The sequence below is a fragment of the Myxine glutinosa genome, chromosome 1 (assembly GCF_964187855.1).
Source record: "Myxine glutinosa chromosome 1, kmMyxGlut1.1, whole genome shotgun sequence".
Taxonomy (NCBI): Eukaryota; Metazoa; Chordata; class Myxini; order Myxiniformes; family Myxinidae; genus Myxine; species Myxine glutinosa.
In genome coordinates, this window is record NC_136261.1 from 388,196,515 (window position 1) to 388,222,162 (window position 25,648).

General features: G+C 43.8%; 1 protein-coding gene and 1 pseudogene across 2 annotated transcripts in view; both read left to right on the forward strand.

The window, feature by feature from the left end:
- The window catches only part of LOC144893636 (uncharacterized), a 208,667-nt pseudogene extending 188,489 nt beyond the window's left edge, over positions 1 to 20,178 (forward strand).
- Positions 20,179 to 22,410: 2,232 nt separating this feature from the next.
- The window catches only part of LOC144889565 (NACHT, LRR and PYD domains-containing protein 3-like), a 39,510-nt gene continuing 36,272 nt past the window's right edge, over positions 22,411 to 25,648 (forward strand). Inside the window, exon 1 of one of the 2 annotated variants that reach the window (XM_078770272.1) lies at positions 22,411 to 24,123. In XM_078770272.1, coding sequence (XP_078626398.1) covers positions 22,541 to 24,123 — 1,583 coding nt within the window. In that variant the 5' untranslated portion in view covers positions 22,411 to 22,540. The remainder of the gene's footprint in view (positions 24,124 to 25,648) is intronic. The other variant, XM_078770271.1, reaches the window with a different exon arrangement.

The window sequence follows — 25,648 nt, forward strand, 5'->3', positions numbered from 1 at the left end:
GTGGAGCACGTCCGGAAAAAATGCAGAGCTTTGTCACACAATGCAGTGCAAGTCCGAGCCGCACTAAAAACTCAGCAAAAGACAAGTTGTTATATAGATGGAATAACAGAAAAAACGCTGTGCTGAAGACAAAGGAAAAAGGTGGGCTCCATAAAACTCCCACCATGGTCCCATCCGGTGGTGGAGCCAAAGTTAAAAGCCAAGGCTGTGGGAGTAAGATATAGTGATGTTCCCCAAGCCCTGATCTATACAACCCGCGAGGCCAAGGGATGTGACCTCAAGGGAGTTCAATTGTGTTACACTTGGCAGTAAAACATATTGAGCCAGGCACATAAAAATCAAAGGATACATATTACATCATACTCTGCTCGAGGTTAAACAAGAATTAAATGGCAACTATTCCCATAACTTTTCCCGTCTCCAAGGCTGGATCTGACCGATCTGTGAAACAACATGTTTTGAAGCAAGCAAAGGAAAGATATAATTATATATATAATTCAGGTGCTCTGGGTCACGTGGTGCCCCCCATGCCCCCCCCTGCCCGACAATTATCTCCCTTTTGTCTTTGAGACAACACCTCGAAAAAGACAATATAAACCCAGCGGCCAGTGCCCCCCAGTCACATGCCAGGCGCGCAATGCGTCACGAATGCTCTGGGAGGGATACCGGCCCATGGTTGTGGCCGCCATTTAACGCATATTGTTAGCCATAATTCACGGCGAAGACCCCTGGATCAGATATAGCTGAGGCCCGGCCGGGTTCCGAGCCCACCCTTCCTGCAGCGTAGGTGTGACTCAGTCGCCGGCCTGATGAGGGGCGCTCCTTAGCCATGTATGTCTGAACCTTGTAACCTGCATATCTTGAAAAATAAGCGAAGTACCAACTTCTAATCTGGAGTTTGGGTGTTTCTCAGCAGAAGGACGAACGCTATTGAAAATTGGGTCGCCACGTCAAAATCCAAGATGGCCGCCACGATGTATGTCTGACACTTGAGATGAACATCTTGAAAAATAAGCGAAGTACCAACTTGTAATTTGTTGTGTGGGTGTATCTCGCCATGAGGAAGAACGCTATTGAAAATTGGGTCGCCACGTCAAAATCCAAGATGGCCGCCACCATATATATGTCTGACCCTTGTGAGCGAAATATATTGAAAAATAAGCGAAGTGCCAACTTCTAATCTGGTGTGTGGGTGTATCTGGGCACACGGAAGAACGCTGTTTAAAATTGGGTTGCCACGTCAAAATCCAACATGGCCGCCGCCATGTATGTCTGAACCTTGTGAGATGAATATCTTGAAAAATAAGCGAAGTACCAACTTCTAATTTGGTGTGTGGGTGTATCTCGGCATAAGGAAGACCGCTATTGTAAAGTGGGTCGCCACGTCAAAATCCAGGACGGCCGCCACCATATATATGTCTGAACCTTGTGAGCGAAATATCTTGAAACATAAGCGAAGTACCTTCTGGTGTGTGGGTGTCTCTAGGCATAAAGAAGAACGCTTTTGAAAATTGGGTCGCCACGTCAAAATCCAAGATGGCCGCCTCCATGTTTGTCTGACCCTTGTGAGCGAAATATCATATCATAGCATGTTTTCTGCATGTTCCACTTTGTCAACTCACATCACTTCCCCGACGGGGGACCTAGGTGTAACGCTTGTTGTACACTTGATGAAGGCTCCTGAAAGAGCTCGAGCAGAATGGAAGGGAATAAAATGTAAAGAGGAAACAACAATAGCAGAGTATAAGTGACAGTGAGATGAAGGGAAGGGGATGTGGACACATGGGGGTGAACAAGCTCTGCAGAAGTTGAAGGAAACACAGGAATAAGAGGAAGGGGAAAGTTTGGATGAAGAAACCAATCAACGAACAAACGAAAAGAGGCGAGTTGAGGCAGTGTGAGGTGAAAAGATGTGAAAAAGGAAGAGAAAATATGTGAAAGAGGAAGAGGTGAAAAAAGGTGAGGTGAGGTGAGTTGAGATTGGGGGTAGTGGGGGGGAGAGGGTTGTGGGAAATCACAATTACCTGGAAAAAGGGAATGCTTTGAAATGGGGTCACTTGGGGGTGGAAAAGATAATGGTTGGATGGAGGATGATCTGAGATTGTGATGAACAGTTGTCTTGAAGACTTGGAGGGAAGAATGAGATGGAAGAGAATGTGGAAGTTGATTCCACAGGTGGTTAAAAAGGGGAATGAAAGGGTGAAAGTGAACAGTTTTCCTGCATTTTGGGAGTTTCACCAGAAGGGATTGCTGGTGGACGTGTTCCCTGCAGAAACCTTCGGGGCAGGGGTGGTGGACGCAATGCATGGAAGGAGCAGAACAGAAAGGAGACAGGACAAGAAAGAGATACCACTATCCTGTCTGTGCAGTGAATGTGATAGGCCCATAGACTTAGCTTCATTGCGGAAGATTCCAACTATCTTGAGGCCTTGGTTCCACAGTGCCAGCTGAGCAAGGTGTGAGGCAGGGGTGCAAGCCCCTAGGGGCTGCTGTGTATTTTGAGTTGTGGTTCCATCTGCCAGCACAAGAAAATTCCCCTCGTGAGGTCAAGTGCACGAGTTGGTGTACTTTGAGCTGTGGTTCTATCCTTCAATGTGAGACAATCCCCTCATGAGGCAAACTGTGCGCACTGAAATGATGTCTGGTGAAACAAGGAAAAGGAGAGCATTGTGGTGGATTATTCATTTTCATTCATTCGCATTTGTCTCTGCTCGGCGTCTTGGAGATAATTATTCTCCAACAGTCTTGTCGCCCGTTTGGGAGTCTGAGTCCATTACAATTCACATGTTTTAAAAACCAATTTATATCTCTCACCTGTCACTGGAGGAAACAACCAATCGGCTCTCACCTCATCAATCATCCCCAGTTGTGACTATCATTCGATAGTTAGTCAACACAAGGCTCTGCTCGTCAAAGACGGCTGAATAAAGCAACCAGGAAAAGCTCTGCAACATTAGGCCATTTCAAGCTCTATCCAAATTCTTGCACAGCGGCAGGCATTTCTAAGTCGCACAAGTATGAAAACCCCAACAATACAAGCTCACATCCGCCACTGTACATCACTTATTGGCGAATCGTCAGCGATAGCTTATACGGAACGCTGTTCTGTGGAGGAACTCATTTGCACTGGAGGAACTCTTTTGATCATTCAATGCTCATTTGCACTGGGGCCTTGGTTTGCTGCAATGTTAACATTCATCCGTGGGATGGTGCACACATTGATGAATTCAATGCAAGCGCTAAACCCGGATGGCAGTTTATACCTGTGGCCAGATCTGAACTGAGACAATATGGCTCAAAGACATGTGTGCACAACTTTTAGGTATCTTGCCAGTCCAGTCCTTCAATACCAATTAATCAACACATGATTAGCTCACCTGGAACGTAGTTCCGGGGAGCTTATGCTGTGGTGCATTGTCAGTCCGTAAACACTTGCAACTTCTTCTCCGAAACTGCTGATGGGATTGACGAAACCTGGCATAAATGATATTTGGTACGTTGTGACTAAAGTTTGTTCACGGCATTAGAAAAAAAATCGGGGTTTCAGAGGGTCTACTATGTGTCAAAGTGGATCCAGGTTTGACCCCCAAAAATGGTATTCGATTTTTTTTCTCTGAAACTACAAACACACAATTTTGATGAAACCTGACCACAACCTTCACCAACCGTGATGTACCAAATCATATCATGTGTTTACATGTCATGGCTTTGGCCTATTCATTCCATTCTCTGCATTTGTCAATTTTGTTGGGTTTGTGGGTGTAGGTGATGACATAGCATAGTGGAGATAGAACTGTGTAGGGTAGCATAGACCACGTGTGAGTAGAAAGCTAATCTCGATGTATTTATGCAGAAAAACTGTGAGCTTAAGATCATTTATGACTTCACACGGTGGGTGGAGCTTGTTTGAACTAGGTATGGTCAAGATTAGTTTCTCCAGTTTGTGATTGCTCCCTGTGGTTTTTCCCAATGTTTTTACGAATATAACAAGTCAGCCATAAAAACGCACATCTTTATCCAACAACAACAGCAATCACAGACAGTAACCGGACATTACGATCGACAAGTAAGCCCGCCCACATGAACAAGATAGGAAAACGGCCCCGCCCAGTAAAGGCTGAGAATAGGTGGGCGGTCAAGAGGGCCGCGAGGCCCCTCCCCCAATGAACTCGGGCAATTGGACAGCGTGACATCAGAGCTCGAAGGTTCGAGCTTGGAGGAAGAAGAATCGCGCAGGTTCTCGCTCGGTCTGTCTTTTGGCTGTGGCGGTCGCATTGTCTTGTGTGCACTCGTGCAGAGAAATGTTCGGAGGTCACAAAAAACCATTTGCAACTTTGGAGCCAGGGGTGTTGTTTGACGGTGGTGTTTTTCGGGAGAGCTGGAGCTGCCTCACGTTTTGGATGGAGACAAGCGAAAGAGGACCAGCCGCACGAACCCCCTCACGTTCGTGGCAACGCGGAGAGGAACTTTGTGCCATTTTGTGTGTTTCCCGCGCGAGCATCTTCAGGCCGCCTTGTGCTGCCGACTTCATTTGGCGATCTCGTTGGAGCAAAGCTGAGTGCCATCGGCTTTAAAACATTTTATTTTCATAATCTTTCCCCTTGTCTGTTTTCGTGTCTGATTGGTGACGTCTCGCATTAGGATTTAGTTTACCTCACCTTTCAATTTTTATTGCGTGCATTCCGTCCAAAATGCAATATTTATTGATACATTTTATGAGTCTTAGCTATACATGTGACACAAGAGTGCCTGCATTTAATAAAAGTTACTTTTTCCAGATTTATTTGTGAAAGTGGAAGTGAAAACTGAGCATGACATTGTCCACCTGGATCGACCTGAACCAAATGATGCTGAAGCTTCTCTCCTCAAGAACTATCCCCATGAAGGTTTCTGTCGATGTCTACACATGAGGATTTAGTTTACCTCACCTTTCATTTTTATTCCATGCATTCATTTCGTTAAATTTATTATTGTGGCATTTTTCATTTGTCGTGTTTGTGGGTTTGAGCAGAAGCCCCGTGAGCTCCATGCATGTAAGCACCTTACCCCTTCAGTACCGCCAAGATTTCGGCCGCCTCGGCAATTGAGGACAGTCCGGCTATCCGTTCAAGGCTGTTGTTCATCAGCCATGGACCTGACAATTTGTTAACCTGCCACACTCTTTCGAGACAAAAAAAAATCAAACAGTCACATGTTGGATTGCAATTGTTTATAATTCGACAATAAAAGCAGTTTGGTGGAGAAAACCTTTATTTTGCCGCTGTACATTTTTGTTGCTTTTTTCTGTTTTGCTGGTTGTCATTTTTTGTGGTGGTGGAATTCCCACTGAAGATGTGGTCAGGGAGAAACCATCTCATAACATAGGCAGTTTGTACAGAACATAATTATTTGATGTCATAATGTTTTCACATGATGCCATTCCTGAGGCAAATGTTTTACTTTCTCTATTCAAGAAAGATTTTAATGTTTTGAAAGAGATTTTAATGATTTTAATTTTATCTGATGACTTAGTGCAATATTTCTTTATATATTTTAAGAGTGTGGAACCAGCTGTACAGTTGACACAAGAGTGCCTGCATTTAATAAAAGTTACTTTTCCAGATTTATTTGTGAAAGTGGAAGTGCAAACTGAGCACGACATTGATGTCCACCTGGATCGACCGGAACCAAATGATGCTGAAGCTTCTCTCCTCAAGAACCATCCCTTTGAAGGTTTCTGTCGATGTTTACGAGGCTGGCCCAAGCCAATAGGGTAAAATCTCAAAGTCTGAAATATACTGCTCCTACCCGATGCCCTTGCTCCATTAGACCATAGGAGTTGGAAAACTAAAAAGCAAGACGATTGGATCACATTTAGGGGTCGCTCCAAATGCCGAGTTTTAATCTTTATGTTGTTATATACACTGTTATCGTCAGTTAAGTTCATGTATTCTTTCCATTGTATTGTGTGATATTTTCTGCGCTGTCTGTTGTTGTAGATATCTGTTTCTGCCTGCGTTTTGTGAGTGACTTTTTGAATATTTGAATTTGCCTCGAACTGTAGTGATTGGACGACCTCAATCGTCTGCTTTAATGTCGTTGTCATATGCAAAGAATGTTGTCAGTTTTTGATTCATTCCTTTTCATGGTTGAAGCGAGGCATGCACTATGTCAACGACAAGGAGTTTGTCCAAAGTTTGGCTTCTCAGAAAAGCCCAGTCCAGTATCCAAGGCACCGGTTTGCCAAGAAAAGGCAGTGAGTTCTGGCTCTTTGCTCAGCACCATGTGGAGAATGGGATGAGTGTACGAGAGAGCGCGAAACTCACAATCCAGCTGTCAATGAGTTCTGGGAGAAAGCCGGTATTCCCACCTAGCGCCCTGATAACGCCGCACCCAAGCTCACAAAGCAATGAAACGCTTACCTCCTTCTGAAGAAGAATCGCGGCCAAAAGACATTCCGACCATGCGAAGGAGGAAATATTCATGGCAGACCGACATGATCTTTTCGACATTGCTCATCAAGACGCACTCACGCTAATGAAGAACGAGGAGGACAAGCAGTTTCTCCTCATGCAGCGGGACGACCCACAGAGTTGTTATATGGCTGGTATGGATGTTATGCAAGCCCAAAAAGAAACCCGCAAGCAACAGCGCAATTCCGCCTAGGACGAGCGAAAGCAAAAGGCAAATGCTTTGACAAGTTCCTTTGAAACAGCCAACCCTTCAGGGACTGCCGCCAGCAGTGAAGAGGAGAGCAGCGAAAACGACGACGACGAGTACCAACCAAAGCTGCAGCCGTTGGCCCCCAAGCGCAAGCGCCACCGTATGGTCATCACTCCAGAAGTAGCGGCTGAGATGGACTGAGTGAAGCTGTTGGACCGTGGCGCCACTTTTGTGGCAACCCACCGCAAAGAGAAGCCCACATCCACCAAGGCAACACTCAAGATGTGATTTTGAATGTGATGTGTGCCGATTAACCATGGATCGATGCTTTGGATTTTGAAATAATTATTGTTGTATGATTGATTCAGTCTTCTGATTTTGAATTACCTGTCTGATAATGCTGGAATGTGTTTGAGTTCGAAATATCCATGTTTCATATGTGTTTGAAATATCCGTTTAACTTAGTAGCTTTGGTTGGTCTATTTGTGTGCATTAAATTACAAAATCTGTATTTCTTGCTCTTGGGGTGGAAATGTGCATTTTGGAGCGACCTCTAAATACTATTCAATTTGACTGAAATTTATGGTGTATACTTTTAATGGTCAAAGGAATGGGGGCATGAGGTAGGAGCGTGACTTTTCAAACTTCTTTTGGTTTTGGGCCACCCTAATTTTTATTGTCTCCACATTTTGATTTGAGCGGTTTGATGATGAACTCTGGTGTTAAGAAAAAAAAAAAGACCACATTATGATTTAATTGCTGTAAGATATAACCACGATGGTAGATCAATTTCTCAAACATCAATTATCCCCTTCATTATGACATAAAATATTTTAATCGACAATAATATACCTTGCTGCATCCTATTTTCCTTAATTTGTACAATCAATTCTGATTGCATTTTAATTTGACACCTGTTATTATAGCCCCTGTTGGACTTTGTCCAAAATGGAGGTTTATGGATTGGGTCTCGTCTGTCTGCAGCCATATCTCGTACATGTATGGACCGATTTTGTTCAGACATAATGGTGTTCATCTGCACATCATTTTCTTTCGTGTTGCAATCAAAGATGGCCGGCTGGTGGCCATTTTCCATGTAAAACAAAAACTATGTTGAACACATCCTCAACCATTTGTCAGACACTCATTTCATGATGTTGTTCAAACTTGGCAGACGGATAATGAATGATGGCTAACATATGCACGTCATTTTCCTTTGAGATCAGATCCAAGATAGCCAACTGGCAGCCATTTTGTTACTTTAATATTTCCCCAACCATTTCTTGAACATGCATCGCCCGATTTTGATCACACTTGGCATAAGCACCACATGATGGTATATATGTGTGCATTGTGCACCTCCCTTTATTGTGCGATCTGATCAAAGAGGGTCGACTGACGGCCATTTTAGGTGTAAAAACCCAATATTGACCACATCCTGAACCATCTTTTGCACATGCATTTACTAATCTTGTTCAAACTGAATGACAAAGAAAATGAATGATTGGTTACATATGCACATCATTTTCTTTCGAGATTTGATCTGAGATGGCCGATTGGTGGCCATTTTGTTGCGAAACCATGTCCCCCAACCATTTCTCGACATGCTTGGGCCGATTTTATTCGAACTTGGCACAAAGACAATGATACATATGCAGATTTTTTTTGTTGTAATCCAACAAAAGATGTCCAGCTGACACCCTTTAACTCCGCATGGCAAAATTACTAAAAACATGGGAGCCATGACATTTTATGTCTTTTTCGTCTTGTTGATTGATTTTACTTGCGTGACTCGGCACGCTCCGCGCGTCTCACCACACGTCGTTTCAGAGGGATAGGCATTTTTGACCATTTAGGTGTCTTTTGGGTCTTTTGTGTCTTCATGGTGTTTTGGGACTTTGGGGCCATTTGGGTCCTCAGGGCCATTTGGGTCTTCAGGGTCTTTTGGATCCTCTGGGCCTTTAATGGTATTTTGTGTCTTTGGGGTGTGGGGTGTTTTGGGTCTTCGGGGTATTTTAGGGTATTTTGGTTCTAAATGATCTTTTTTGGTCTTTGGGGTTTTTAGGGTCTTTTGAGTCTTTGGGGTATTTTGGGTCTTTGGGGTATTTTGTGTATTTGGGGTATTTGGGTCTTTGGTGTCTTTTGGGGATTTTGGGTCTTAAGGGTCTTTTGGTTCCTCTGGGTCTTTGGGTCTTCGGTGCCATTTGAGTCTTCGGGGTCTTTTGGATCCTCTGGGCCTTTCAGGGTATTTTGGGTATTTGGGGTGTTTTGGGTGTTTTGGGTCTTTGGGGTGTTTTGGGTCTTTGGGGTGTTTTGGGTCTTTGGGGTGTTTTGGGTCTTCGGGGTGTTTTGGGTCTTCGGGGTGTTTTGGGTCTTCGGGGTGTTTTTGGTCTTTGGAGTGTTTTGGGTCTTCAGGGTGTTTTTGGGTTTTTGGGTATTCAGGGTCTTTTTGAGCCTCAGGGCCAGACGGGTTTGGGACACAAGATTTTGAGGCAAACACAGAGTTGAGGCATTCAGCTTTTTCACGTGCTGAGTCGGCAACTGTGTAGCCGTTTGAGGTAAGGGTGGGGATGGAGGGGGAACAAACACCAGAAACAGATTTGACAAGACGCCACCAGGATTTGTAAGAGGGAGATAGGTTTGAGAGTTCACTCGTGAGAGAAGAGAGATATTGTTTCCTGGCTCTCCTGAGGGTCGACACACACTTGTTCCGGGCTTTATCAAAGGAAATGAGATGAGATTGCCTTCCGTTGGATTTGCCGTACAGGAGGCGAAGGCAAGTTGTTTCAGAGCAACTTCCTCACCACAAGATTCCGTGTACGATGGACGGAAGGAAGGGTATGACAACTGAAGACTGGATGGGATAAATCTGTGCACGAGAGAGAGCAGTTTTCTTTGGAAGAATTCCCAGGATGAGTTGATGTCAGAGGCAGCAGAAATGGGAGACCAGTCCAGATGATTTATGGCTGCTTGAAGACCATGCCAGTTGGCCTGAGTGAAATGCCAGACTCGTCGACGCTGAGGAGGCTCTCTGAGAATGGCCAGAGAGATGTCCACTTTAACAAGCACATGATCGGATGAGCAGATTGGAGCAGAAGAAGAGCAGCAGACATTTGCAGGGAAGTTAGTCATAACCAAGTCTAGAAGAGAAGATGCTCCGTTGACTGAGATCCGGGTTGGGAAATTGACAGATTGTGTCAGTCCCAATGAGTCACAGAAGTGCTTTGCTGATGTGCCATGGCTGGTGAGAGGTACCCACACCCAGCCAGCTGGCATGATGACAGTTGACATCACCACATATGAGGTAGAGAGAGTTGGGATGAGTCAATATAAATTTGTCCATGTTATCAGACAGCGAGATGTAAATGGAGTCATCACTGTTTGGTAGACGGCACAACACACATATGAACAAAAGGGGGGGGGGGGGCGAAGGGGACGTCGTAGCCAGAGGTACTCCTGGTGGTGAGGTGGAGAGACGGCAGTGCAGGGAGAGTGAGGAAGAGAGATTTTGATGAAGAGGGCAAGCCCACCTCCAGCACGAGGCTCAGGTCTATCGTTCCAGATGAGGGAGTAACCAGATAGAGATATTAAGGAATCAGAGACATCTTGAAGGAGGAAAGTTTGTCAAGCAGATTAAGCAACCTGTATGGAGAGATAAATCTGGTTTGAGCGAAGCCCCAGATGTTTGAGGTCCATGCCATTAAGGACGAGGAAGGGGGAGCATCGAATATAGGGGAGGGGAGGGCAGGGGAGAGGTAGGGTAAGATAAGGAGGGGGAGGTAGGGAGAGCTGTTGATAGTGTCAGATTTCAGAAGAGCGAGGAGAAAGGGAAGGAGGAGGAGGACAAAAGGTTGGGGTGCAAGCAATTGTGTTGGTATGGGAGGAGAGGCCTACTTTTTATATTCTTTGTTAATGCTTTGTCAAAGTGGATCAAAGGAAGAAGGATAAAGTTGAAGAAGTATGGTGAGAACTGGAATTGGAAAAGTGTCTGCTGGTGAGGATTGAGTTATGAAGGAAGGAGAGAAAAAAAAACCGGTGGGGTGAAACACATGGTCGAAGGACGAACGAACGAACACGGGGAAAGAAGGAAATTATATATACCAGTGAGGTACCCGTGCTATGCACGGGTACCTCACTGGTATATGTAATTTCCTTCTACGCACGGGTGGCAGGCCAGAAGCAAACAGACAATACAGAAACGGCGAATGCTAAAGCATGAAACCAATAAATTCCACATTCCTGTCACACCTTCAGTCGCACGTGGACATGGACAGCAAGTTCGTGAAGGACTTCCCTGAAAAACGTACCTGTTCACAAACAAACAGGTTCGTGTGTTCCACACCCAGTCAATGGCGAATCTGCATGTGGCGATCCGTGAATTCACGTTTAGAAAGTAGAATAATACTGAGAAAGTAGAAAGTTTAGAAAGAAAATAAATATATCATCATGGCATTTCGTCATTCACTTGAACTCGATATCTCTTTTTTCATTCCAAACAGCATAACTCCAATCACAAATTAAATAACATCAATATAAAAAATAAACTTTCAACAACATTCATGACATAAACAAATATTGAAATCCTGATGTGAAGTTCCGTACGGTTGGGTGAATACAATTACGAATTCAAAATCGTAATTGTATTCACTCAATTCCAATCATCAATTGATACTTCAACAAAACAATGAACACGATTAACGTTAAACCATTTAACATTACGATTGAATGACGGTTGTATTGGGATATTATCAAACCCGCACATTGCCGTCATCTGTCCACTTCTGAGTTCGCGGCAGGTTCATAATTCTCATCAAAATCTAAACAGTATTTGTAGAATTTCAATAAAAGCCACATCACTGTTCATATCGGTAAATATTATTCTATAGTGTTTGGAAAAACTGGGAAATCGGGAAAAAATTGGAAATACAATATAGCCTATTTTACTCCAAGGGGTCCCAGGAATACTGTTACGTGCTCCTCCCCAACCCCCGGTCACGGTGTACCTCCGAGCCCCGAGAGGAGTCACGGCAGAAAAATGTGTTATTCTGCATGTCAAAGATCAATGGTGACGCCACAACAATTGTTACCAACAAACAAATATTGTATTAAGATCACAAGAATAACAGTACAACAATAATAGTAATCAAAAGTACAATCAATATATGTCCTATGATGGTACCATCAGTTGCGTGATATATAATTCACTGTGTTCCAAGTGAGTGAACCAAGAACATTTCCAATGTCTCTTTCCCGGCTTCAAACCAAAGTTGAATCCGGTTTCAAGCCAAAGTCGATCCCAGCTTCAAGCCAAAGTCGATCCGCTCCAGCGATCGTCAGAACAATGTCTAACCGACCAGAATCCCATTCGGATGACAGGCACAGTCACGCGGCCAGAGCTGCGCAAAGGCGCCGACCAGGCGACTGGGAAATCACACCCTCGGGTATGGACGTTTCACAGCTCCAAATCGGCGAACCGCAGATTTACCTTCAAAATCCACGTTACACACACATGCACCAGATAAATGTCTGAATGCAGTGAAAACAGCTGAAGCGAAGCAAAGACCTTTGCGCATTGGGATGCGCAAAGCGCGCAAGTCAAAATGGCTGACGGCCCATTCTCGAGGCGTAACGGCACGACGATGATTCTCCTCGGACTCAACTGCCAATACCTGACACGCAGGTTGATCTGTCACGGCGATAACTCTGTCGCAGGAATCCCTTTCCCGGGAAACCCGAAAGTTCACTTGCGACTCTCGTTCGGCAACGTTCGCTCAGGACCTTGAAGCAACGAGCTTCTTCTCCGACTTCACTTGCTCCGCCTTCTTTTCTCTCCCTCTTCCTCTTCATCATCATCCGGTTCCGGATTCATTTCAAACATTAATTTTTTTACCTTCTGAAAACAATAATATCTATTTCCCTCAAACGACAACAATAATAATACATGGAATCAAAAATGCTTACAGTGGATGAAAACCACAACAACGGAAGTGACGAATCCATAACACTTCCCCCCCCCCCCCCCCCCCTCAAGAAAGAAAGTTTGAACATACTGAAAACTTTCTTTGCAGGCAAAAATTCTTTTAACAAACAAAAGTAAAACTCACACCCAAATCATCAATTCCCGTGAGCAACGATAATTACTATTTCCCAAAAATAAAGCAACAAAACTTCCAAACAACCTACAGAAATTTCCAAAGTTAGTTCACACTGGACAAAGCATCAGCAATGACATTGTCCCTGCCCTTTACATGCTCAATTTCCAAGTTGAACTCCTGCAAAGCCAAACTCCACCTCATCAACCTCTCATTTTTATTTTTCATTTTTTTGAATGAAGGTTAAGGAGTTATGATCAAAAATCCAAAGCAAAGCAAATCGATAGCACTTTTTGAAGGAGGCCGAGCTGAGAGCCAGGTTTCATGGTGGTTGGGTGGTGAGGCTTGGGAGTATTCACTGCATGGACGCATTTAGGAACGTGGAGTTCATGGGTTAATCCGTGTAGGAATCTTGGCTCGGCTGCTCCTGAGCACTCAGTGCTTCCAACTCTTCTCTTGATCATAAAAATCATAATCGTGGTTGTAGAGTCGGGTGCTGTAGTCATGTGAGTAGCGGTCCCCATCTCGGCTACCACCGTAATAGTCATCCCGTCGAGAGTTGCCAAAACTGCGCTGCTGCTGCTGGGAGCCTCCGTAGTAATCACGACTGCGGCCGCCACCAAAACTGCGACTCCCACCCCGGGAGCCATAGCCACCCCTGAAACTACCTCCACGTTTTCCTCCTCTGGAGCCCCCTCGACGCCCATGGCCTGCCTTCTCTACTGTTATGGTCCAACCATCCAAATCCTTGCCATTCAAATCCTTTTCTGCATCTTTGGCGTCCTTTGTGTTTTCCAATGTGACAAAGCCAAACTCTCTCGACTTTTGCGTCTCCCTGTCTTTTATCAGCAGCACTTCCAAGACTGGTCCATATTTGCCAAAGATAGAGTCCAGAACATCTTCACTTGTGTCAAAGTTCAGTCCACCTACAAAGAGCTTGCCAACATTGCCTCCATCCATGACTTGTGTGTGCTGACACTTAGTTTCAGGGTACTCGACAAGAAGTGCCTGTGCAAAGCGTGACCACAGTACCTTCTCCTTCTCTTCAGAGCGCTTCCTACCCATAGCACGAGTCCCGGCACAGGATGGAAAGATACCCGGCATCTCCTGCTCTAACTGTGCGGTGTTATTTTCCAATCTAGGCTTTTCAACAAACATCGGATTACCAGAAACTGGACCACCGGCCAAATCATTCCCGATAACAAAAGAGATTCCCTCTACAGGAAGAGTGGCTTGTAAATCTACGGTGACTGGTCCTGACACCAAATCAGACTTCAAATGGATGACATGAAGTGGAGCTTTAACATAGCCACCAACCCCATGTAAAAGAACATTAACACCAGTTGCTGTCTTCTCTGGCAATGGCAAAATGCCTTCAAGCATCAAAGATTTATGTGCTCCTGTGTCCCTCAATACCCTAACAGGTCTCTGGTTCGTTAAGTCTCCATCCAGTGACACAAACCCCTCAGAAATGAAAGGTTTGTAACCCCCTTGAACAAGGTCGTTCTGTGATGCCGTAACTTTGGCATGGGATCCTTCAAAAGGCACTGTCCTCCAAGGACGATTTCTCGCATTTGCCAATGCATTCGGAGTTGTACTAGTCTGACTCCACTCCTGATTTTTCCTTTTCAGTGCGTAACATTGGAACATCAAATGCCCAGGTTTCTTGCAAAAAGCGCAAGTAGGCCCGGAGGAAAAACTCGTGGTCTGCCTCGAGCTCCCCCGGAAGATTAGTCTGTCTTGGAACTGTAGTCTTCTGATCCCTAAAAGTCGCGGTATCAGATTTGTCTTCATTGTCATCTCCAGGCCGCCTGTGAATATTTGTTCTCCGCACCTGATTTACCATAACTCCCCTGGCTAACTCTAGGCGAGAAGTTAGGTTTGTGGAACCCCATCCTGTCAAGGCATAGTCATCTGCCACGGATGCTGCCTCATACAACTCTGGTACTTTCTTTTCATCCAGATGTACTTTAATGTTAGCGTGGACACACTGTTTGAATTCCTCCACCAAGATCAATTGTCACAACAGTTTGAAGTCTTTCCCAATCCCCTTCAAATCACCCCACCTATCAAACATGGTTTCCTTCATTCTGGCAAACTCCACATGGGTTTCACTCTCCCTCTTCCTGGCATTCCGGAATTTTTGCCGGAAAGCTTCAGGGACCAATTCATAGGCTTTGAGAATGGTTTTCTTCACTATCTCATAATCTGCACATTGGTCAATCGGTAAAGCCGAATAGATATCTTGAGCCTTACCCACCAGAACACTTTGCACTAACATAGTCCAGGACCCCAGAGGCAATTTTAGCATTTGAGCCACTTTCTCAAAGTGTAAAAAAAACTTGGCTACCTCCTTTTCATTGAAGGGTGGAACCAGCCTCACATGCCTACCAACATCCGAAGTGTTCTGACTAGTTGTCGAACTAGCCGGCATGGATACGACTTCTCTCCGTTCTCCCATTAATTCCAGCTCCTTGAGTTTAAGCTCCTTCTGATACTCCATGTCACGTTCCTTTAACTCCCTTTCAGTTCTCCTTTCCTCTGCTCTTTCCCCTGCTCTTCTTTCTTTTTCAGCTCTCCTTTCCTCTGTTCTTCTCTCCTCGAGTTCTTGTTCCTGTTCTATTCTTCTTTCCTCGAGTTCCCTTTCAGCTCTCCTTTCCTCTGCTCTCCTTTCCTTGGCTTTCCATTCCAACTCTTTTAACCCTTCCTGGCTCTGCGGTTGCATCTCCATTTTCCGGAGCTCCATATTTTCTTTTTCCTTGGGTAACCAATCCGAGGCTACCTCTGTCCATATTCCTTGTCCCACCAGAGATTCTACCACCAATGTCTGCATCTCTGCTTTCTTCATATGAGCTCGGACCTCCAAGTTAAAATGTTTGGCCAATATCAAGAGTTCTGATCTTTTTAACGCTTGGAACTGTGCCTCATTAGGGGACGCCGCAAACGTTTCTGCGTCAAACACCATGGTGACTATTAGTTAGCAACTGTTAACCTTCACACAAAAAAAAAAAATTCAAAATTTTTTGAAAAATTTGGGAATGTTAGAAAAATTCCAAATTTGGGAATTTTGGGAATTTTAGGGAATTCTCTCCTGGACGAGGATGTTAGGGAATTTAATCCCGGATGAGCTTTGGGAATTTTGTCAGCAAAGACGAGCCCCCAATTTCTTCACAGTACGAGCCCCCAATTTCTCCACAGTACGAGCCCCCAATTTCTGCTACATGCTCCTCCCCAACCCCCGGTCAGTGTACCTCTGAGCCCCGAGAGGAGTCACGGCAGAAAAATGTGTTATTCTGGATGTCAAAGATCAATGGTGACGCCACACCAATTGTTACGAACAAACAAATATTGTATTAAGATCACACAAGAATAACAGTACAACAATAATAGTAATCAAAAGTACAATCAATATATGTCCTATGATGGTACCATCAGTTGCGTAATATATAACTCACTGTGCTCCAAGTGAGTGAATCAAGAACATTCCCAATGTCTCTTTCCCGGCTTCAAACCAAAGTTGAATCCTGTTTCAAGCCAAAGTCGATCCCAGCTTCAAGCCAAAGTCGATCCGCTCCTGCCATCGTCAGAACGATGTCTAATCGACCAGAATCCCGTTCGGATGAACTTTCGGGTCAGGCGTTCACAGTTCACAGTCAGGCGGCCAAAGCTTCGCAAAGGCGCCCACCAGGCGACTAGGAAATCCAAAGGCGCCCTCCAGGCGACTGGGAAATCACTCCCTCGGGTATGGACGTTCACTGCTCCAAATCGGCGAACCGCAGATTTACCTTCAAAATCCACGTTACACACACACGCACCAGATAAACGTCTGAATGCAGTGAAAACTGCTGAAGCGAAGCAAAGCATGCGAGTCGAAATGGCCGACGGCCTGTTCTCGTGGCGTAACAGCACTCTGATGATTCTCTCCGGACACAACCGCCAAAACCTGACACACAGGTTGATCTGTCAGCGATAACCACTCTGTCGCAGGAATCCCTTTCCCGGGAAACCCGAAAGTTCACTAGCGACTCTCGTTCGACAACGTTCGCTCAGGACCTTGAAGCAACTAGCTTCTTCTCCGACTTCACTTGCTCCGCCCTCTTTTCTCTCCCTCTTCCTCTTCGTCGTCGTCCGGTTCCGGTTTCATTTCAAACATTAATTTTTTTTACCTTCTGAAAACAATAATATCTATTTCCCTCAAACGACAACAATAATAATACATGGTATCAAAAATGTTTACAGTGGATGAAAACCACAAAAACGGAAGTGACTAATCCATAACAATACCTACTCAAAATATCGTTGCGATCGGTTCAGCCGTTTTTGCAGTACCTTCGATCGGACAGACGGACATTTGGTGAATTATAGAAAGATATATTTGGGGTGAAGGGGTGAAGACTTTAAATATATATTTGGGGTGATATATATATATATGTACTGTCACATGAAAAAGTAAGTACACCCCATGTAAAGTTTTGACTTTTTCAACATATTTCAACATACATCTATTTGATCTTCATTTCTACAATATTGACAGATAAAGATGATATAATCTATCTATAATTCCACTAATCTCTGTGTGTATGTTTGTATGTTTGTTTGTTTGTATGTTTGTATGTTTGTATGTCTGTGACCGCTGTTTCTCGACAACCACGGGTCCGATATACTTGAAACTTGCCAGGTATATTGCTGGGGACCCGAGGATGTGCCTTTTCAAGGTTTGAAATTAATCGGACAAGTAGTTACCGAGCTAAGGCGATTTAGCCGTTCGCCGTTCGCTTTGGCGTTGCGAATGGACCAAACCATTTCATGTAAATAGAGGGGGGGGGGGGGGTTCTGTGGTCGTTGCGAATGGACCAAACCATTTCATGTAAATAGAGGGGGGGGATTGTCACCGTACTCGCAAGCCGTTCGCCGTTCGCTTTGGCGTTGCGAATGGACCAAACCATTTCATGGACCAAACCATTTCATGTAAATAGAGGGGGGGGGGGTTGTCACCGTACTCGCACCCACGTACCCACGTACCCACGTACGGGCATTGCACCCACGTACGGGCATGCCCTAGTATAACAAATATCATGAAACATTTACATTTTGTTGTCCATTGTATAATTTAAATAAACATAAATGCAAATTTCACATGTGGAAAAAGTAAGTACACCCCAAGGGTGCCAATATTTTTAGCCACGACTGAAGGAAAGGTGACACATCTACTGTACATTAATAATTTAATGCTCTTCACAGCAAATTATGAAATATTGATGGAATAACTGAAACTAGTAAAACGGTTCTCCAAGGACATTCAAATGGCATTTGGATGAGATAAGTGTGCCGGTGCACATTTGTACAAGGTAAACCAACAAATACAGATAACATAAAAATTGACCTTGAAACAACACTGCAGCAGTTAGACAATGAAGCATCACACAAATACCTCAGAGGAGAAGAGGGCCACCAGGTATGTCACAAACAAATGCGCAAAACAAAGGCCAAAGAATATCAACATAGAACGAAGCTGATCCTGAAAACATACCTCTCCCCAAGAAACAAAATCAAAGCCATAAAGCAGCTCGCAGTACTTGTATTCCAATACAGCTGCGAAATAATGAACTGGTCCCAATCAGAAATCAATAAGTTAGACAAATCGAGACAACTCCTTAGCATCCACAAAATGTTTTACAAAAAAACTGCATCATGAATGTGCGTAGAATGTAGGGAGGTACAAAAAATAATTGGACAGAGTGAGGATAGACCAATAAGGCTCATTGGAATGGCTAAGAAAAGGTCGGCTCAAATGGGACAGAAAACAAATCATAATAAGTGCCCAAGATTTGAAAATAATGTTTCAAAGATTGAAAACTGTTTAATAACTTCCACGTAGAAAGCCGCATTGACGGTAGCACCTTGGGGAAAAAATTCTGCATGAACAATTCTATCCGCATCGAAGAACGCAATCAGCATGACCTTCACTTGCGATCTCGACTGACATTCATTTTTAAGGTCTCAGTGACACAGGTGTCTTCAATGGGAGGTCGATGCTTTCATTTCCCGATCATACCCTTCCACCCACGACTCATCACCCTTTACCACCTGGGTTAAGAATGTTGGATCTGAAATGCATCGATCAATCAAATTAGATGTATTATTGTTGCACATATGGGACCACACACAATAGTGAGTGGATCAAGAATGCAATTGTACTGCTGAAGAAATCCATGAAGCAATCCTACGACTGGAGAAAACAATGAAACGTCACAAAATGTGACATGTTATGACACGTTTAGACTCAGTAAAGGCAAGCTGAGACACAAGAAACCTTGGCTGTGACTTGGCATGCCTGGTGTATTCAAAGGGTTCATCCGATATTATTCAAAATCTAGTCTCAAGGCAAAGGGTCTTGATGGTCAAATGGGGTCTTAAGGGACGAATGGGGGTCTTTTTAATGTTAGGTCTGGGCTCAGAGAAGAGCTCGGACACAGAACACGTCATCTCGAACCTTCAACAACGCATTCGATGACACTCTAACCCATCACACGAGGAGAAGGAGCTATTCTAATCTTACACTATGGAAATAACCACACGAAGGGACCTGTATGGTGGTTGCCATTGCCTCTGAGCGGTTTTCTAAAACCACAACAGTTTGAATATCTTGAGGAAAACCCAAAATTTTGCACAGTACTGCATATTTACATCAATGATGTTTTTTTACTTTTTTGCAGTGGAACAAATACATATGCACATGTTTGTGTACATTTGTCAGAATTATATCAAGAGTATTGAACAAAATCACATTTTTTACAGGTCATTTGATGTTGTATTTGCAGATGGATCCATTGAATCTGCAAGGGAGACTGCACCTATTTTTATGAACAGCGTAGACACAGGCCCCCAGAACTCACCAACTGAAACAAACAAGAGGACTTTTTCCAAACACAGCAAAACGAATACTGAATTGTTTGCACACAATAATTTTTACCAGGCTCACAAATCAGAGAAAGATGAACACCCACACAAATGCAAAATTTGTGTAAAATCCTTCAGTTATTCATCCATCTTTACATCACACCTGCACAAACACAATGGTGAGTGCCCATACAAATGCACAAGTTGTGGAAAATCCTTTAATCAATCATCCAACCTTAAATCACACATGAGAATTCACAATGGTGAACGTCCATACAAATGCCCAAGTTGTGGAAAATCCTTTAATCAATCATCCAACCTTAAATCACACATGAGAATTCACAATGGTGAACGTCCATACAAATGTACAAGTTGTGGAAAATCTTTCAATCAATCAGCCAACCTCACAAAGCACATGAAAATTCACACTGGTGAACGCCCATTTCCAGTTAAAAACGCATCTCTCGCTATGCGTGATCAGTGCCAGTTAAAATGTGACTACACAGTCACGTGAAAAAGTAAGTACACCCCATGTAAAGTTTTGACTTTTTCAACATATTTCAACATACAGCTATTTGATCTTCATTTCAAAAATATTGATAGATAAAGGTGATATAATATAACAAATATCATGAAACATTTACATTTTGTAGTCCATTGTATAATTTAAATAAACATAAATGCAAATTTTGCATGTGAAAAAGTAAGTACACGGCTACATTTATCACTACTTCAAATACCTAATATTAAAATCAGGTGCACCAGCTCCTGTACAAATGATTGGAACATCGTTGGAGAGGATCTTGGAGGAACCTGTCTGATTTAAACCTCAGACATTTAGTTTGGTTTGCTCTTTGTTGTTGAAATGTGCGGAATCACCATGCCAAGACCAATAGAGCTCTCTGAGGCCTTCAGAAAGAAGTGTATATGTGCCTATGAGTGTGGGAATGGATTTAAAAAGATCTCCAAACAATTTGAAACCAATCATTCCACTGTCCGGAAGATCATCTGCAAGTGGAGAAGATTCTAAACAACTGCCAACTTGTTCAGGCCAGGCCGCCCCAGCAAGTTCAGCCCAAGAGCAGACCGCAAGATGCTGAAAGAAGTTTCTCAGAACCCCAGAATGTCATCACGGGACCTGCAGGTAGCTCTTGCCACTGTTAATGTCAAAGTGCATGAGTCTCCCATTAGAAAGAGGCTGCACAAATTTGATCTACATGGGAGGTGTGCCAGGAGGAAACCTTTGCTGTCCAGAAAGAACATGAGGGCAAGACTAAAGTTTGCCAATGAACACCTCGGCAAAGACCAGCACTTCTGGAACAATGTGCTCTGGACAGATGAGTCAAAGGGAGAGCTATTTGACCACAGTACCAGAAGACATGTTTGGCGAAAACCAAAGACAGCATTTGAGCACAAGAATCTGATACCAACTGTAAAGCATGGTGGTGGAAATATTATGGTTTGGGGCAGCTTTGCTGCATCAGGGCCTGGGCAGCTCACCATCATAGAATCCACTATTAATTAATTCTTCTTTCTACCAGAGGGTGCTTGAGGATAATGTTAGGCCTTCTGTCGGAAAGTTGAAACTCAACTGAAGGTGGACCTTGCAACATGACAATGACCCTAAACATACCAGTAAATCCACCAAGGAATGGCTGAAAAGAAAGAAATGGAGGGTTTTGGAATGGCCAAGTCAAAGCCCGGATCTAAATCCCATCGAGATGTTGTGGGGGGATTTGAAATGAGCTGTGCATGCAAGAAACCCCTCAAACATCGCACAGCTGAAAGAATTCTGCATGCAGGAGTGGGCAAAAATTTCTCCCAGTCGATGTCAGAGTCTGTTAGACAGTTATAAGAAACGCCTACTTGAGGTTGTTTCTGCCAAAGGGGGCAATACCACCTATTAGAGCCAAGGGTGTACTTACTTTTTCCACATGCGAAATTTGCATTTATGTTTATTTATATTATACAATGGACCACAAAATGTAAAGGTTTCATGATATTTGTTATATTATATCACCTTTATCAATCAATATTGTTGAAATGAAGATCAAATAGCTGTATGTTGAAATATGTTGAAAAAGTCAAAACTTTACATGGGGTGTACTTACTTTTTCACGTGACTGTACCTAATTGTGAGTTTTGTGTATGTCCATTTCTCTAAACTAGGGCATGCCCGTACTATATATATATCTAAAATTATATCCCCCCCTCTATTTACATGAAATGGTTTGGTCCATGAAATGTTTTGGTCCATTCGCAACGCCAAAGCGAACGGCGAACGCTTTACATGAAATGGTTTGGTGCATGAAATGTTTTGGTCCATTCGCATTCGCAACGCCAAAGCGAACGGCGAACGGCTTGCGAGTACAGTGACAATCCCCCCGGGGTTTTTATTAGTTTTAAAACATAGTTTAACGCCAACATAGCGCCAACATAGTTTGCAAACGTGAAATAAATGAATACGCTCTCAAATGTGCCATCCGAGGCAGAGTGTGCCCGCCACGTTCGGCACACGCGATAGCTCGCTGCTCTCTGATTGGTTGAATCGTTTTTTGGACATAGCTCGGTAAGTAATTGTCCGATTAATATGAAACCTTGAAAAGGCACATCCTCGGGTCCCCAGCAATATACCTGGCAAGTTTCAAGTATATCGGACCCGTGGTTGTCGAGAAACAGCGGTCACAGACAAACAAACGTACAAACAGAGATTACTGGAATTATAGATAGATGTGTTTCACGATGGTTCAACATCTGGGGCGACTAATTCTGATTTCGACATCCAACTAATTCTGACATTGTTTATATTTTCTTTCTGAACAGGGAAAGCTCAAGAAGAGTTGAAGGAAGAGTTGTTGAAAAACTTCAGCATAATCAGAGACTACAACGTCACACTAGGAGGGTGTATGAGACTTGAAGATCGGTTTGTGGAACCCGTAATTGTGAAGAGCGAACCAGAAATTGAATCACAAGAGCACGAGATGATGAAACCAAGTAGAGAGTACAATCTGAAAAAGACTAATGAAGATCGAGTCTCCATGGAGGACCTGTTTAAGCAAAACGAGTCTTGGGTTAAGCACGTGACCAAGGTGCTGATGTTTGGTAGTCCTGGAATAGGAAAAAGCATGCTTTGTAAAAAGTTAGTTGTTGATTGGGCAGAAGATGATGAAAAGATCAAAAACAAGTTTGATTTTGTGATTCTTTTGAAATGTAGGAACTTGAACCGGATATCAAATGAAACCACTCTGAAGAAGATTCTCCTGAATGAATATCCTTCCCTGAAGGAGGTTGTTGATGATTTGATGGAAAATGCTTCCCGGGTCCTCTTGGTTCTTGATGCTCTGGATGAGATGAAACATCCTCTAGATTTTGACAACGTTTGTAAATCTCCACAAGAAGCAAACAAGGTCGGATCGATCATCGCAGGACTTTTACAGGATGCTCTTCTTCGTCATGGAACTCTACTGGTGACCACAAGACTTGTGGGTCTGCAATGGCTGCAACATGTATGTTATGATCCCAGATCTACTTGTAAGGTTGAGATTGTGGGATTCTCTCATGAGAAAACCGAGGAATTTTTTCAGAAGTTATACGGAAATGAGGATAAAGCAAAGCAGGTTCTACAACATGTATCAGAAAATGAGGTGTTATCATCTCTTTGCTTTAATCCAGTTTTCTGCTGGATCACTGCAACCTGTCTCGGCAGGTACTTTGATTCCCATGAGGGGAGCACACGTGACCCTGTACCCAAAACAATGACTGAACTTTTCTCTCTTTACCTCCACTTGCATTTGGAGCACCATGGAGGGAAATCCATCACCGGCTCACCAGATTTACTTCTTAGTCTCTGCCGTTTGGCATTTCATGGAGTGAAGGAAAGAAAAATTTTGTTCAGTGATGAAGATTTGAAGAGTGACGGCATCACAAGCATCCCTCCAGCATTTCTCTCTGAGGTTTTCCTGAAGACGGAAGTTGAAAGTGTTTGCCATTATGAATTCTTCCACCTGACAGTGCAGGAGTTTTTCGCAGCACTCTTCTTCCTCTTGCCTGAATGTGAAGAGTCTGTGGATGAAGTGTTTGTGAAGTCCAATAACAGAGATGATGATCGGTTTCGGATTGTTCAGCAGTTCCTTTCTGGTTTGTTTGCTGATAAACAGAGAGATACCCTTGGGAGACATTTTGAATTTTCAACAAAACCAAAAGAGGAAATCCATTCCTGGCTCCAAGAACACAAACAGAAAGACCTGAATTGCTTCCACTGTGTGTTCGAGCTCCAGGATGTGGAATTTACCAAAACCATGATGGAGGATGTGAAGCTTGAAAGACTCACACACAACATGACCTCTCCTTTGGACTGCACCGTGGTGGTTTACGCTCTTCAAACCGCAAACAAACCCGTGAATTCGTGGAGGGTCAAACTCGGCTCCACGGATCGCACACAAAGGATGAAGATTCTCGCTCCAGCCTTCCCTCTGTGTAAAAGGCTTGGGTGAGTCATTTTTTTTATTTCTGCCAAACTGTCCCTTCTCCCAATCTCTGTATGAGTTTCACTCTTTAAAACCCACACTTCCATCACTTGATTTGTAAAAAGATTTGTATTTTTTTTTCTCCATCAGTTATCCAAACTTCTTTCCATGTATCCAAACAGCCCAGGTCCATTTAAGTTTTCTTCATTGTGAACAAAATGTTATTGAATTAAGTTTTCTCTTTTCTCCATTGCATGAAGCTGCTGCAAACCACCGTCTGAGACCAACAGCTACAGATTTGATATGGTGGAAGTTATATCCTGTAATTATCAAATGCTCTTTAATTACCCTCGCCAGAGGAGAAGGTATTGCATTAGGGTCTTTTGGATCCTCAGGGCCTTTAAGGGTATTTTGGGTCTTTGGGGGTATTGTGGGTCTTCGAGGTCTTCAGGGTCTTTGGGGGTCTTCAGGGTATTTGGGGGTATTCAGGGTCTTTTGGGTCTTCAGGGGCTTTTGGGTCTTTGGGGTGTTTTGAGTGTTTTGAATGTTTTGGGTCTTCAGGGTATTTTGGGTCGTTAAGGGTAGTTTGGGTCTTCAGGGGTCTTGGTGGTCTTGAGGATCTTGGGGGACTTAACGGGTCATAAAAGGTTTGAGGGGCCTCAGCAATCTAAACGTAATTAAGAGTTCACGGACTGTGTTTTGGGTGTTAATTTTATTTGAAGAAGAAGAAGTCGTTTTGGTTGCATATAAACATAACCATATACGTTTACTCTATTATAAGATTTTACCCTTTAGACCCTTTACAACCCAGATACCCATTAAGACCACGAAGACCTCTAAAATCCCTTACAGCCCTAACACCCTTAAATATCCCAAAGAATCAGAAGACCCAATAGACCCTGAAGATCCAAGAGACTCTTAGACCCTGAAGACCCAGAGCAACCAAAGGCCAAAATTCCCAGAGGACCCAAAATTTCATGAGGATCCAAAATTTCATGAGGACCCAAAATTTCATGAGGACCCAAAATTTCATGAGGACCCAAAATTTCATGAGGACCCAAAATTTCATGAGGACCCAAAATTTCACGGGGACCCAAAATTTCACGGGGACCCAAAATTCCACGGGGACCCAACATTTCACGGGGACCCAAAATTTCACGGGGACCCAACATTTCACGGGGACCCAACATTTCACGGGGACCCAACATTTCACGGGGACCCAACATTTCACGGGGACCCAACATTTCACGGGGACCCAACATTTCACGGGGACCCAACATTTCACGGGGACCCAACATTTCACGGGGACCCAACATTTCACGGGGACCCAACATTTCACGGGGACCCAACATTTCACGGGGACCCAACATTTCACGGGGACCCAACATTTCACGGGGACCCAACATTTCACGGGGACCCAACATTTCACGGGGACCCAACATTTCACGGGGACCCAACATTTCACGGGGACCCAACATTTCACGGGGACCCAACATTTCACGGGGACCCAACATTTCACGGGGACCCAACATTTCACGGGGATCCAAC